We start from the raw sequence: 16,817 nt of genomic DNA, 5'->3' as shown, positions 1-16,817 counted from the left end.
AAAAATGTTACCGTCAATGGATGGCAGAATCTGATTTAACAAATAGTTTGACCTTGAATTTGGTGAGAAGCCTGATACAATATCATTGTTTTGAAAGTAAGGCTAACTAAGTACATGGGGAGTCTTGGGGGAGAGTAATGAGCTTGGGTTCAGGACTAGTCAATCTGAATCATGTTGTATTAAATGGCATTATTTTCATAACAAATGAAAACATTTTAAGTTCAACCATCTACCAGTGGTAAAAATGCTTGGACTGAAATAACGGAAGTCAATGCACGTCATAATCCTAGTAGTTTATTAATATATTTGAATGCATTTGAATCTTAATAAATTGCACAATGATATGTATACTTTGTGAATTTATAACATGATTGTAATATCTATACATCTTCTAGATTGCCAATGTGTATCACTATATCACATACACACGTCCTAAGTGCGACCTACTGTATGTTGTCCGTCTCATTACACTTCACGGCACAAAAAATGATTCTGTTGAATGCCATAACAAAATGAGATACCAGCAGTATGCAAATAATAAAAAGCAAAAGGAAGACAGACTAAAGAGTTATAGTAACAATATCCATATTGCCAATTTGTTCGGGGAATGTATCCATCCAATATCCACATAAAGGAAACGAGATACCATTCATCTGCAGCTGATAAAGAATCCTGTTCCACGTCATGTGTCTTTTTAACTTTCAGTCTAATATGCGAAAAATTGATCCTATCGTTTCAGGGTTTTCTCACATTGGTGTATAGTCCTCTATCGCCCCAAGATAGCACACCTGGCAGCTCCAACTGCATGATGTCTGCCATTCCCTTTAAAAAAGTAATTATTATGCCAATAATGAGCAATCAATCGAAATGTATTGGCGGTTAATCCTTTTCGAAGGAAGGACGTTGTTTTTACAAAGATGAAAGAGACCCCACGAGGGGGGTGTATACATAAACATAAACACACATACATAAACACTTCCTTGACAAATCCGCAGTGCATGATAAAATCAATTAATCAATCAGCGTGTTATCGGTTAACTCTTTGATCGATGTTTGTTTTGAAACTCAGCTGATAATTCTTATTGCTGCACTTCCATGCGCATATTACATAAGATGTTACATTTGCCACATCAGACCCTCAGTTTATAATGATGAGTATTTACTCTAGACACAAGAAATGCCAAATGGGGAAACCTTTGGCGGGTAATCTGAGTGTGGTGTTATGGACTAAGTATACCTGTTATAAATTCATCAACTGACCATCAAGTGAATGATGACAAAAATAACATGTGTAGGTTTACAACCAAACAAGGGTTACACAGCAAAGAGTAGTAATCACTGTATTGCATTTAAGTTTGATTGTCTGAAAAACAACTTTATGGGCCGACACGGTTTTGAGGATCGAACGGATCGAACTTCAATGTTACATAAGAAATATATATAAAAATTTGCTGTGCACTATATATACATAAGTACCTAAGTAAAATTCAGATTTTTAGCAGTGGCAAAGTGAGGCTGTTTAGTTTATAGATTCAAATATATCAAATGTGTTGTTTTTCATATCACCAGCATACGCATGCGTAATAGACATCATATTTTTTAACATGATTAATTATCGAATACAGAAAGAGGATCAAATGGGATCAGTGACTATACCATCCAAACATTTGAAAATCTGAAAAAGCCTACACTGCGGGGATACTTTACTACAATCAGACAAGAACTACCGGGGATATTTTCAAATAACGGCATATGATGGGCATACACCTTTCTTAATGTCCCGCTGATTAGGTTGAAGAAATTCTGTCAAGATGGACAGTAGCCCAAGTCCCCGTGTCCGTCCCGGTCGTAATTAGACTGTTGGCTGGAAACATAATCGCTCTGGATTAGTGGCCCTTTAAGTGTTTGTTTTGTTTGATATTTTGTGGACAACTCAAAAATATTCCTAAGTAATATTTTAACTTTTATATGAACAGTTGGCTTGTACTATAACATTTATATAAACATGCCGGCCTTTGATTTACCAAAATCTAAAATGATGTTTACATAAACCTACACATAACATGGTACATGACGTTATGAACATCGATCCAAGCAAGTGGGATACGATCTCAAGTACGTGAGAACACGTACGTTCCCTCTTATGGCAGCATGGGTTGCTGAAGAGTAATTCGTAAAATATGGTAATGAATGGTAATGAATATTTGCAGAGTCAGTCTCGTGATACGGACTGTGGGCCATCCACCAATACTGTTATAGACAAAACACTGTACGTCGCCAATATCAACTGGTGTCTGCATGACTTGTACTTCACAAAATGAATTTTCAATTTATATATAATCACTATCAGCTATTCCAAACACGCACAGTAGTAGGTAAAGACATTGACAGACGTGTATGATGAATTACAAATAGAAGTACATAGCCTTATATCGGTACATACATATTGACATACCCAGATGAACCCTACCAAGTCGGCTGTTGTCAACGGCATTGTTCCACCAGAGATTACGAGGTTACCAGCTGTGATCGGCAAAGTGAGTGTTAAATGAAGGAAAGCTTATGCTTACCCAGATCTGTGTTTCCTGCAAAATTCTCATTGACTAGTCTCTGAAATCTGACTCGTAATTTGTGTTTTAGTGACAGGAGTGAATATATATCTTCATTGCAAAATACGAATACTATTATTACGAGAAGAGTTTTAGAAATGCGTTTTCCGCCTTTTACGAGCCACATCCGCTCTGCATCGCTGGGGCCTCATCATGTCAGTAGTCTGTGTCACAGTCCAACCCTTTCTACAATGCAAATGTCCAAATTGAAGCAAGTCTAGTCGCCCACTGGTCCGGCATAAACGGAATTATTTATTTCTCTCAAAATTTCCTATTTTCCGAGATTAGCGCTTTGTATAACGTGGCAGGATCCTGTTTGTACGGATCGAAACATGCCAGAGATGAGCTTAATGGTTTTTCAAGACCATACCTATTTTTCTTAATTTCTCCTTCATTAGACAACTGTTGATAGATCGAATATCAAACGTGTTCGCAGTGTGGCCTCTATGTGGTATGTGTTTTTGGGGGGTGTGTTTATTATTTCAGGTGCGTGCGTGCGTGTGTGCGTGCGTGTGTGTGTGTGTTTTCTTTTTGTATTGATTTTCAATGAGTGGGGGCTATTAAGATGAAAGCCATCTGTGCAGTACAAATCGATTATTTTCTGAGTAACACAGAAGTAGCAGAAAAGTGAAACAATACTGTGTGTATGTACATGTGAGTAATGTAGCTTTAACCAGGTTTGGAACACAAGTATTTGGACAGATCTTTTGTGTTTGATTGAATGCGGGAATTATGTATTCAAGAACTGCATTGAATAATGTGAAACAAGTCGCAAATTGTAATGTTGTCAGTTAACACCCGATACACCAGAGTGATAACATCTTGCATAACCTAAACAACAATCAAACCGGGATGTAAATGGCACTCAACATTCTAGGCCCGTACGTTCGATCACAACACTACGCTTTTGTTTTACAGCTTCTTATCTCTAAACATGTTGAAGTCAAAACTAATTTAAATTCTAATCGTAGTTTAAAGAATAAGACTTAGCATACCAAAGTATCTTAACTATGGCAACGCTAAGATGTTTCACCTTTGCTTCTGAAAGAGATAAAGAGAGTACTGAATATACGATGCTAGGTATGACTGTACAACCATAGATGATACGGTCTTCCATAAATCTGCATAATCACTAATCACAGAATGGACTGGTTGTTAATATATATTTTATGTATTTTAAATATATTTTTTTACAGTGTATGCTTAACGTGTGACACTATGATAAACTATATCTGGCTCTTTGTCATCGTATGCCGAGGACAATCAAATTCGGCTACGTCATTTGTGTAACCGTTTTACGACCTCGACGTCAACCAGTAAGGCACTGTTTAGCGGTCGAGTTACTGCCCAGACCACACACGGCTTGCGCGCTGCCCATGTTGACGTATTTATGTTGGTCCGATTCTGAAATTGCACCTGCTGGTTTCTTAGTGTAGATATTGACGTCATGGAGTGGCCATCGACAGCACCTAACCAGAATCCTATAGAACACAATGTCATATTGAATGCTCTTGGAAGAATTCTTCGTGCCGTGAGACGTCAACACCAGAATGTTCAAGAGCCGGGCACCATTTTGGTAATGGGTCAGGTTGCCTAATGATGTTCACGGGCATTATGCAGTCAATGAGATAACGTTGCCTTGCTGTTGTGAACAACTCCAGCAGAGATGACCCCATCGTGCCACTGTTGTTCACGGGGGGTGCTCAAAGCGCACCATAACGCACCATACGCTCATTACGTCCATAAACCGGATTTATCCACTAATAACAGTGTCACACTTTGTTCTGTATGGGTATGTTACTTAAAGTAACACATGCGAAGTTTCATATTTTAGTATATGCCCAGGTATTGTATGTTCTGAATGTGATGGTGGAATCATGCGCCCCTGAGTGACTTCTAGGCAGTTCAAACAGATCAAATATTTATATCCCTGGGTATACATTGTGGGAGGATATAGTCGAGGCCTCGTCTGTCTGTCCGTCCATCCGCCCGCCAGTGTTTTACATCTTGTCCAGGCAATATAGTGTGATTGACATCATGAGCATCTGGGACAAAATATACCTGCATAGGCATCTACCAATACAGCATGCCTGACCACCCAATCCTCACCTCATACAGCACCCATGGGCTGCTTTACTCGCGAACCCTTGCCATTTTTGTCTCGTATCGTTAATTGTTAGTGATTTCAATTTTCTTTGATCTAATTTAATAAATCTGTGATAATCTGGTAATTATACTGTCCTTCGTTGACAGGGTTTTATAAATTATTTACTTACCATGAATTTAGAACTGTAGAATATGGCTGAAATATTGCAGATGTGACTTAGAATCATCACTCACTCACTCACTCACTTTGACCCGAAGCTGGACTCGGCTACTTCAAATGTCATGCCACTATAATCATTACCACGTCGTTTGGATTTGAGTGACTTGTGTAATAGTCAAAGGAATCAACACTACTGATTGTGGTCACATAGTATCGTATAACCCCAGTCAGGTATCCATGCTGCTCACGGATGTGCAACAGATGTTCAATAATATTTGATCTCATCAAATCTAATGGCAATACGTGCAAACACTAAAACGACACAGTGGCTCCAACTTAACGTGTATTCATGCATGTAAAATCACCCAAAACAGGATACGACTAAAGTCTGCCGACAAAGAGGATGTATCTATACATGTCGGTAGGCTACCTTTAGCAGGAACTGCATGGGGGGTTACATTAGTGTTTTACGCAGGATCCAAGGACAGAGCTACGGAATTTCAAACGGAGCACCCTTAGTCAAAAAGGGGCATATATGATGTATTCTAGGCACGCCCATTCTACAAAATGCACCGTACAGTGCATGTTCTATTTTGTGAGTGAGTGAGGTTTAACGCCGCTTTTAGCAATATTCCAGCAATATCACGGCGGGGGACACCAGAAATGGGCTCCACACAGTGTACCCATGTGGGGAATCGAACCCGGGTCTTCGGCGTGACGAGCTTCTATTTTGTGGATGGATGCGACTGTTGAGCTGTGTATACTCGCAGAGTTGGAATCATGGATGTGTGCTGTATGTGAGGTTACGTGTAATTATTGGTCGTCTTGAAAAACCAGTAATTCCACCAGTAAGGTTTGACTATACACTGCAGATAGAGAATCTTTTTCATGTCTAATCGAACTCAAAAGTAATCGTTTATTGCGCCCACAGGACAACGTATATCATGGGCTCAACGTTCCGACAAACGACAACAAACGGAACAAGGAACAATCATGAATCCGGTTTTATTCATCACCTACATTGGCAAAACTTCCCGACCCATCAACACCCGAGTGAAAGAACATCAGACCTCTGTTACCAATTCCGACAACAAATCAGCCATTTCCGACCACATCAAAGCAAGCCCCAATCATCAAATAGAGTGGTCTGACATCACCATTCTCGCTAACAAACAAACAGACTTCACTAAACGCAAGCTCACCGAAGCCATCCACATCAAACGCCAAAAGCCCACCATCAACCGAGACCAAGGATACTTCATTCCATCCGCTTATGATGCACTCATCCACCAAGCCCAATCTACTGTATAAACTCTGCTGTATAAACATCTCATTATTATTTGTACATCATTGGCTTCCACGCCTGTCCTTTGTCTACTCTCTGGCTTCATCAACTTTCTGCCTAGCCAATTATGTTAATTATGTTGTTTTCTTTGTTACATTGTTACATCCGGTATATATACACTTCCCCCTTCTTCATGTTCCGTTATGCTTGACAACGGTACACGAATCTGTATCGAAACGTCGCACTCACGAATAAAAAGAAGTTGTTATCCATAAAGTTTGTTCTATATTGTACTTCCCAACTTCTAAAATGCCACTCAAAGAAGTTACCTAAGATACCTTACGTAATACTCAGAGTTCAGTAGTGTTTCCTAGTAGCTTGTTATTATACATTATTTGTTGTTCTGGGGAGATTGTTTTCATTAGCAGATAACTGTTTAGTGCGTAAATCACAAGTCATCGCCCTAGCCCTGTATTTAGTTGTCGTGATTATGGTTCAGCGTCCACTGACACAGTTCGCAGCACATAAGTTCGTATGTAAATTAAATAAGGGTCTGCCAGTCATAGTGTTCCAATACCAGATCATGACTGCGTCAACCCCTAAACGATAACTCTGTCTAACATTAACGACATGAATAAGCCCATTCCCTTTACCTTACAGAGAACCTTTCGTCAATTTCCGAGTTGAGTCATATTCAAAACAACGTATAAGGTTTCTAATGTCGTTCACATCATTGAGAGTATTATTCCACGGTAGCACATGTTCTTCGCGGAAGAACTGAATTTGTGTGACATTAGCCAATAAACATGTGCAATTCTTACTTTCCACTATGTTATTCCCTCAATTGCCATCATCGGAACACTGACAGCTTTTAACACTCTTCCATATAGAGTTGCATTTCGTGACAGGTGATGGATCGATGGATCAAATGTGTAGCATGTCAAATGTTACTCAAAGATATCTGGTTACATTAACCAGCAAACATATATGTACACGTGTCGTGTGAAGTTCCGGGTCACCTGAAGTCCGACATTCAATGGATATATTTCCATGTACAGATTTTATGGAAAACGGCGTTATACAGCGCTGCAGATTTCCAGATGAATTAAGAACTTTGTCTTCGTATGGTTCTTCAGTCCTTTTCTTACTTCATTCGACACATTCTCCTTGGATGATATGAAGCACATCTTCAACATACCTCAGTTCGACATCGTTTGATATATACAATTCTCTCGATACTGTCACGCTAATGTTTTGATTGCATACTCTTCAGTGGCACTATCCACTTTTGCCATGCCGTTCCCGAGCATGTAGCGAGTGTCAGTTTAAGTTGCACAGTCACTTGTAAACACATTTTAGAAGGGCTGTGAAGCAAGGTTTGATTCTGAAACAAATTGAGTCAACATCACAAAGAATTAGATACTTTCATGCCACACCGGGAAGTTTTAATAAAGACCGACCATTTGATTTTGAATGCAGTTTTTGTAAGAAATACATTTGGTTATTGTACGAATATTTTACCGAGATATATTGTACTAAACTGTGATTAAACATACTTTATAAAACTCCGAAAAAAACAACAACAAAAAACAAATCATGGTTGTTTAAAAAAAGGATGCGTAGAAGTAGAAACGGTTCAATCGTCTTGGAAGAAACACACCTCCTTGTCGTAGGTCCACGACTGTTGTCCAGGGCAGCCTTTCTTCAATACAAAGGTGCCATTCTCATGGCACATGTCGTGCATAGCCGAGCCCAGAGTCCGGTCTTCCTTCAGTTGCCACCACTGGAACAGTGACAGCTTTGAACACTCTTACATATAGGGTTGCCAGGTGATTCTCTCGATGAATCAAATGAGTAGCATGACAACAGTTACTCTTTTGTCAAATATATCTGGACTCCTTGGGGAAGTTGCATCCCCTCGTCATGAAGGGATATCCATTTAACGCTGCCATTACCACACGGTATGACAGCTGAATGAATATTATATCAATTAGCAGAGCAGAGAACTGATGTCGCGTACATTTCCGAGGATGTAAACGTATAGAGAACTGTAGAAAAATGTTCCATTTTTGTAGATTTCAAATTTGGCACAATGTAAGCTTAAGGCTAATGTACGGAGAATGTAACTCTGAGAATCAATCTGGTAAACACATTTTTACATTTGACTGAGTTTAGTTTTACGCCGCTTTTAGCAATATTCCAGCAACATCACCAGAAATGGGCTTCACACATTGTACCCATGTGGGGATTCGAACCCGGGTCTATGGCGTGACGAGCCAACGCTTTAACCACTAGGCTACCCCACCGCCCCTTCTGTTTTGAGAGTAACACGTAAATATCACGTATGACGGATGTGAGCAATGCGTTACCAGATCAGTTCCAGAACCTTATCTACAAACCTGATTCATACCCTGGCCGTGACAACCAAACACCCCCGGTTTCATCGACTCCCCCATGCTGTCCAGGCAAACAGGCTTCGCCATGTTACGTATCTACAACATATAGTCATCGACTGAGTGCGTGAAAGTGGTGTGAGTGAGTAAGTGAGTGAGTGAATGAGTATGGTTTTACGCCGCTTTTAGCAATATTATAGCTATATCACTGCGGGGGACACCGGAAGTGGGCTTTACACATTGTACCCATGTGGGGAATCGAACCCGGGTTTTCGATCTGACGAGCCATCGCCTAATCCACTAGGCTACACCACCGCTCCGCGTTCAAGAAGAAGGAGTGAATGAGTGGTTTGTTAGCTTTGAACAATATTTTACAGAGATTCCACTCTCCAGACACATGTGTCCACTACATAAAGAATGTACACAGTTACAAGTATGTTTAGCAAACATTGGTAAACAACTGAAATTTACGTGGTTTTAGTTATAACACTAGGGTACGCACTTCTCCAGCAGCTATGGATTTCACCGGCTCCGGAAACGGAAATACATTCCTCATATACCACCGGAAGTCGTGACAATGTAAACTTTCCCTAAGTCGCTTCCTGGCCGATATGTCTCCAAAGTCCTGATTCGAAAAATAATACAAGAACATTATATACTTTTAGGATATTCGTACCTATTCATCTCACGTGTACAGTTCTTTTTGTCTGATTTAATATAAAGTCCGGTACTATTACTTTCCCAATCGTGATATACTGCAAAACATATCAATAAAAGAATTCATGTGCAAGTTAGTCAGTGAGTAGTTCTCAAGTTGACTGATGAACTCATCTTTGTATCAGGCTAACATGAGCAACACGGGTCGTGGAGAGTGAGTGAGTGGGTTCAGTTTCACGCCGCTCTTAGCAATATTCCAGCAACATCACGGCGGGGCATACCAGAAATGGACTTCACACATTGTTCCCATGTGGGACATCGAACCCGGGTCTTCGGCGTGACGAGCGAACGCTTTAACCACCAGGCTATCCCACCGCTCCCGTGGAAAGTGATTGGATGTTTGACAAGCTTCACTCGTGAGAATATATAGGTATTGAATGAGTATGGTTCACATGATGTGCCCCCTTGACACTTGCCCTCTGTTAAAAATACCCAGTAGGATGAAATGAGTATGTGCACGCCTTCCAGCCACCTGTGCGTGAGTTATTGTTTTACGTCACATAGTGACGGGATCAATTTAAATATCATAAATATCTGTCACGAAGCAGCATACCACAAAATTCGAGTATAAAAAATAATCATGTCTAGTTCTAAAATATTCTACTCAAGACAAATCGATATGCAATTCAATAACATTAAAACACGAGCTATGTACCACCAGCAACTAAAGCTATCCACCTTACTGGGGATCATAGGGACTTACAGTACTTCAGCTTCCTGTATAGATCCCCAGCTGGATCTAAACCATAACATCAGACACGGGCAATTGTGCACAATGCTCGCCGTAAATTAAAACAATACAATTGAAGCAATAAAACTTCTACAGCCTACAATGTACTCAAATACTATTATGACTAACATCCTATCATCAGGAGAAAACATAGTTACATACTTATAAAAATTATAAATTGTATCAACCTCAGATAAAACATATTCATTCAAAAGCTTCAAACAATCCCATCTCTTTTGAAAAGTAGAATTTAGTGGACATTTAGGTAGTTAAAATTCCCTTAAATCTGAAACTTAGTAAGAAGTCAGCCACTCATGAATAATTATCGGTTGGGTACTTCGAAGGTGACCAGTCTAGTGGCCAGTGACTGAACAAACGAGCCACACTCCACGTACGACCGTCAACCTAACCAAATGATCTATGTAAGTCGCCTGTTATGAAACAGGAAGGTGCCTTAAGGTGAAAATAAAGAAATGTTAACTTCAAATGGATATTTTGCTACTTGTGGGAAGCAAGGTTTCTAAGTGTCTTAGAAAAAAACGTATGACGTACTGCTCGTTGGAAGGAGGCATCGTACATGTACTCCTTGTACTCGTCCATCCACACCTCCGCAACTCTCATGTAGTTCCTCTTGAGAACGTTGACGCCTGTGCTGCTCCATTTAATGGGGTTCTGATAACGGAAGATATGTCCAACTTGGGAACATGGAATTAGCTCGATGGTTCCATTACACATCCAGATCTGATCCAAGAGAGAACATCATAATATTTCACACTGTTGTCATGCTCATTTCTCAAAATGTCATGTTCAATGTCTTACGCAGATTCAATGATGCTTCAACCTATTTTAACATTTTTCAAACTATTATTTTCATATTTCGTCACGGTAAAAATATCAGAAGTAATAAATTATATAGACGTTTACATATCTGAGACACACGGCTACATGTTGCTGGCATTCAAAGCTTATGGGGATCCAGCGAGGGTATATACTTGGTAAATGGTGAAGGGAAAATTGCAACACTTATTATCAGCTGATTTTGAGATAGATCTTCAAGATGCCGCTAAAAGGATGCATCTTGTTCTGCATACATACAAACATGCATTTTATCCCTGTCTCCACGCTATGCACACAGTTATTCTACGAAAATGTAACAGTGGTTAACAAGATGCTAATGAGGGAACAAGAGCCACCAATGAGATGGTCATTATGTAATTTAGTTGGGAGAAGGGTCCTAAGAACAACAGAATGATGGACTAAAATGTGGGTTGCTTCAGTATCGAGTATGAGGTCTTGACGAAAGTCGTTTGTCTTAACCATATTCGCATTTGGATTTTCAAAGAGTTGACCTACAGGTACGGACAAAGGTTCAGAAGAGTCGCAAGGGAAATAAAGTCAGACAAGATGGTGTCAAATATCCTTTGTGTCCTACATTATACTGTTATATATTTAAAAGAGTACAAACTTAAAAAGAATGTAAGGCGACAGACGACTGGTTCAACAAGATGTGTACTTCGAGGATATTTCGAGTAATTTGAGAGCCAAGGTTACCTTGAATGAGAGTTCCATGTTTTCCCCTCCCCAGTACAGGAGTGCAGGGTCATAGGTGCCAAGTGTTGTGAAGTAATTCCTGTCAATGGCAAACAAACCTCCCGGCATAGTGGCTGACCTGTCACATTAAAGATACAGTAGTGACTGAGTGAGTAAGTTTAGTTTTACGCCGCACTCAGCAATATTCCAGCTGAATGGCGGCGGTCTGTGAATAATCGAGTCTGGCCCAGACAGGCAAGTGATCAACAGCATGAACATCGATCTATGCAATTGGGATACGATGACATGTGTCAACCTAGTCAGCGAGCCTGACCACCCGATCCCGTTAGTCGCCTCTTACGGCAAACATGGGTTACTGAAGATCAATCCCAACCCGGATCTTCACTGGTATAAAAGATACAGTAGATTAAACTATGAAACTATTTTTTTAAATCTTGTTAAGCCTGATTGTACAGCTGGATTCGTGTTAGATAATCGAAGCATGTCATATTGTGTATTGGATGTGTATGAGTGTATATACACATCCAATATATCTTCCACCACAAGGTTTGAGGTTCAGGATGTAAACACCCAGTCACAACTGCTCATGATACATTTTAATACTCAGGATATCAAACACATTTTGTCTATTTATTTCCCCATAGAATATGTACTACAACCGTATATACTACCTTATAGGATCAGCAGTGGACTTGCGCAGTTTCTCCACGCTCTCTGGGATGAAGATCCAGGTGAAAATAAGGTTCTGCCAGTTGAATACCCCTATCTGATTGTCCATAGAGGCGAAACTGCCAAAGTGGTCCTTGTCAATGTAGGGAATATGCGGGAAGGGAACGTTCTTCGGGTTCTCAGCGATGCGATCAAGCAGGGGTTCCAGCCAGCCTGCAATAGGGGGCACAGGCAGGTCTGATTAGCGGCATCCGTGTGGGTGTGGTGTCTAGTATGGACGTGCGACATCGATTATGACAAAACACAGGATATTGTTTAACGACGAGAAGAGTACGAAATTGCGGGACGCGTATGAGTAGACAGACATACTGTCTAAACCCCTCTTAACCTTGAATAGACAGCACATATAGAATGCATCAATCATTAAAAATACAAATCAGTACTTATAATATTAATTGTGTTGTGTTCAACATTTGAACCTTATTTACCTTTTACTCTTCATTTGATGATGTCAATTCGAGTAGATGTCCTCTGAATCATTGTTTTACAGGTCATCGAGAAAGTCTTTCAAGGAGACATTATACCTCTAAGTAAAATCGTTACCAATGCCCTCTGTGTAATCAAATCATTGTATGAAGCATGCCACAGATTGTTTGACGCATCATACGTCCATTAGATTGGTTGGTTGTTGTGTGGCCCCGCACTCAACAATATTCCAGTCATATGGCGGCGATCTGTAAATAATGGAGTCTGGACTAGACAATCCAGTGATCGCCATCATGAGCATCTGTCTACGCAACGACGTTAGTCGCCTCTTACGACAAGCATGGGTTGCTGAAGACCAAGTCTAATCCAGACCTTCAAGGGTAACTTCCATTAGACCAAGTGAGGACATCAATAGGTGCCTTGTGGAAACAAATGGCTTCGACGAGTCAACTACAAGTGCAGCCTATTGACCAGATTCTATATATTCAAATACCCCGGACGGATCTCTGATGTCCAGTTTGACTTTTTTTCAGGGAAACGTTCATGGTCACCGTCTATTTGAATTTTATATATGTGATATTGCCTGTTGGTTTGGTTTATGTGATACACACATATATAGAGGTCACAGATACGATCGTTTCTGTGAATACGTCATATCATAGTACGGTGTGGAAATGTGGAGTTACTCGCCGATCTGGAGACGTGCTGAGGTGCTTGAACTCAGAGTAAGTTGTTGTTTTGATTACGTTGCCAAGGAATGAAAAATAATAAGTTTGTAAACATATATTACTCAAATCCATGCTCCAATGAGTTTTTTTAGAGGTACGATTACTAAAGCATTTTTCTTAAATAAATACTGCCCATGATATACTCATAGGTTTAAGTAGTAGTACCTGGGAAGCACTCTACATGCGAGTCTAGGAAGACTAGGACAGGACCCCTGGCGATCTCATACCCCATCAGTCGGGCTCGGGTCAGACCCTCCCGTTTGGTTGTCCTCAGAATCTTCACCAGAGGATAATCCGACATATATCTTTCCAGGGGACCTTTAAGATAATCTGCAGGAGGCATGAAACAACAATATTCAAAGAGTAAATATATTGTTTTTATTTAGATGTCTTTTTATATTTTTATTTTTATTTTATGAAGGTACATTCATTTGCAAAACTGGATTACGAACATTAATCTAAATGACTGACTGACTGACTGGCTGAGTTTGGTTTTACGCCGCTTTTAGCAATATTCCAGCAACATCACGGCGGGGGACACCAGAAATGAGCTTAACACATTGTACCCATGTAGGGATTCGAACCCGGGTCTTCGGCGTGACGAGCCAACGCTTTGACCACTAGGCTACCCCACCGCCCCTAATCTAAATGAAGGCTGTGGTGTGTCAGATCTGCTGATTGTTAGGGAGCGAACTATGTCTAAATAACTTTGCGAGTGTGAATAAAATGGGTTGAGGCGTTCTGTATGAACGTATGAATACAGTTTCAAACGTCTTTCGTGTACCATTTCTTTCGGATAGTATATATACTGAGGGACAAAAATAAGGGATCACGTGAAAGCACAAGTGTTTATTATGTTCCAGGTTTCTTCACAAGCTTTGTATCGCATAGCTTGTGACGAAACCTGGAAACAAATAAAGGAACACTTGTGCTTTCATGTGATCCCTTATTTTTTCCCATCAGTATATATTTATATTTCTCAATCATCAGTCAGCAGGTTACATTGTCAGTATCATGTCGTCATCTATCTCCCTCTCAGATCACATGTGCACTCCCTAATTATGCCTATAAACGGCATGTTCAACATCGTTCCACGTAACGGTTAAATGCTCCCTGGTAAGAAGAATTTGAAAAATTGCATTGATTGTTTGTTGTTTGACGCGGCCCTCAGTAATATTCCATCTATATCTATTTGAGGAATTGCGAAACTAAAACAATAGATATAAGTAGTTGTGTATCTCCTGTCATTGGTTCTTGTAGACAGATCTCGAAGGTCGTTGTTTGGTTACAAGCCTGCATATGGTTTAAGTTCCTTGATATGTTAGGACGCTGACCTTCATCACAATACTTGGCATACTGTACAAACTTAAGTTGTGTAGTTTCTGGATGTAAAGCTTCCACCCCAAAACAAAAATAGCTGGTGCGTTTTGATCTGCATCGCTTTATGGACTTGTCGTAGAGAGGTCATCGGTCAGCACAAAATGGTAATAATTCGTCAAATATTAGCCATAACACAATTGTGCGGCTTTCGAATGAGAATTTCTGCTTGACGTTATTTTTGCGAAAAAGGATGGTTATGTACCACCCCTTTCATATTCCAAATCTGAACTGCTTCACTGTACCAAAACTTGCCGCAGGTGTCTACAAATAGGTATCGCGATCAGTCTGTCACCATACCTCGATGAAATATTCATACTGCTCTTAATACTATACTTATCGATATGTCGATACTTGGTCGAATACTGGAGGGTGAGGTGATAGTGTTGGAATTTTGCTGATCGTTGTGTGAAGCAACATATATTTCTTTCTGAATTGCATATTCGCAAGATGCAACTGCCTCCTGATTACTGCAATATAGGACGTCATTGCTTGTGTTGTTGATGACAGACGTGTGGTCAATTGTCACTATACAGAAACATAGATTTGACTTGCTAAGACTATCACTCCGCAATGTCTCGTGATACTTATATGCATAAAAATATAGTCTCACCAGATGAAGAGAAATCATCTACGAGGATAATCTCCCGCAGCAGATGTGATGGTGATCTGTCCAGGATACTGTGGACTGTCCGAAGCAGCACCGACCATGCCTCGTCTTTGAAGCAAATGATGACGCTCGCCATGGACAGGTTTGGGCGGAATGTTTGAGCCTTACATCTTACAACAAAGACAACTAATACAGATATACATATATCAATCACATTGCAAAACGTTGCTCTGTCATCTATACTAATGTATATACAAATTCACAGAACAAAATAAACCATATGAAGAAAATGTTTTTGCTCCCGTCAGAATAAATGTATTACGCACACAGGATATGACCTTGCAGATAAAAATAAGCTGGAAGCCACACTACATAACCCCAGTGCAACATTCAGAACATTGATTGTCACAGTAGATACGTACTCTTGTGACCTTGTGTCCCGCAGACGTCGGTGTACGGAGATTCTGTCACTGACGTAGACGTTGAAGTAATGCACACGGAACATTTTGTCCATTACTTTCTTCTCTGTGGTGTTAAGTTTAGGAATGTAAGGCACACCAAATTCTCCTGCAACAACGTAGGTGTGGAAACATCATTTTCAGTTACGTGCAGCAATCGCAACATCTTTTGATAACCTTTCATCATCTCGTAAACATGATGCGGTCATGAAAACAAGACAAAGATATTTATAATTGGTTCGCAAAAAATGACCAAAGGAAAGCAACGGCCATTATCCATTATTGAAATCCTAACAGTGACGTCATATTGTGACTTCATGTCATTACCACTGGCAGATGGCATGCTCATTTCCATGCATGTCAGCATATTCTACTGCGAGTCACGTCTAACGTCCCTGTACGAGCTACACAAGAGTTTAGTATGATGGAAATATTTATTATTGATAAGAATTAATTCTGTCTCTTTATACTGTAATACAATAACCGCGTCCCCAATGCCTGGACATCTGCGGAATCAGCTCAGCTTCACTTGATAATTACGTATATCATGCCCATACCGATAACAATAATACTTACCCGGACCATTTTCGGGGCTGTCTTTAACAAACTGTGGATATGGTATGTCCGAGACTTGTTTATGGCGGAGTCTCTCACTGTCTACCTCCTTGTCACTTGGCAACTGTACCTGAACACGTTCCAGGTCATGTTGGGACCCATCCTTCCTTGCAAGAGCCTTATCTTTTATTTGGTTCAGTAGGGATATGTGATCTACACTTTGCTGAACCTTATCTTTCGTGTTATTCCAATCCCCGGCAAATCCTGGTCCATTATATCCAGATTCGTTTGAATCTCTCAATGCCACACCATAACGGGCAAATGTGACACCATTGCTCTCTACCAGTCCATTGTCGTATTTCTGATTGATGGTTTCATTATCA

General features: G+C 40.2%; 1 protein-coding gene across 1 annotated transcript; it reads right to left on the bottom strand.

The window, feature by feature from the left end:
* Window positions 1–6,580: 6,580 nt before the first annotated feature.
* Window positions 6,581–16,222, bottom strand: LOC124267616 (polypeptide N-acetylgalactosaminyltransferase 5-like). Its single transcript, XM_046702578.1, has 11 exons — window positions 16,207–16,222; window positions 15,844–15,988; window positions 15,425–15,591; window positions 13,600–13,764; window positions 12,223–12,433; window positions 11,552–11,669; window positions 10,553–10,741; window positions 9,056–9,178; window positions 8,560–8,652; window positions 7,821–7,943; window positions 6,581–7,544 (listed from the first exon to the last, which is right to left on the bottom strand). The coding sequence occupies exons 1-11, from the start codon at window positions 16,220–16,222 to the stop codon at window positions 7,407–7,409; spliced, it is 1,488 nt and encodes a 495-aa protein (XP_046558534.1). The 3' UTR covers window positions 6,581–7,406.
* Between the last annotated feature and the right edge of the window lie 595 nt (window positions 16,223–16,817).

The sequence above is a fragment of the Haliotis rubra genome, unplaced genomic scaffold (genome assembly GCF_003918875.1).
Source record: "Haliotis rubra isolate DU_JTF1 unplaced genomic scaffold, ASM391887v1 Scf1323, whole genome shotgun sequence".
NCBI classification, from domain to species: Eukaryota; Metazoa; Mollusca; class Gastropoda; order Lepetellida; family Haliotidae; genus Haliotis; species Haliotis rubra.
The sequence above is the reverse complement of the archived record's forward strand: the minus strand, read 5'-3'. Positions and strand labels throughout refer to the sequence as shown.

What these genes read in the sequence shown, in the direction of transcription:
- LOC124267616 (XM_046702578.1), bottom strand. An exon ending in CGGGACACAAGGTCACAAGA is followed by an intron (nt 15,592 to 15,843) that starts GTACGTATCTAC and finishes CTTTGTTGTAAG; the next exon opens with ATGTAAGGCTCAAACATTCC. An exon ending in GCATGTAGAGTGCTTCCCAG is followed by an intron (nt 12,434 to 13,599) that starts GTACTACTACTT and finishes CCCCTATTGCAG; the next exon opens with GCTGGCTGGAACCCCTGCTT.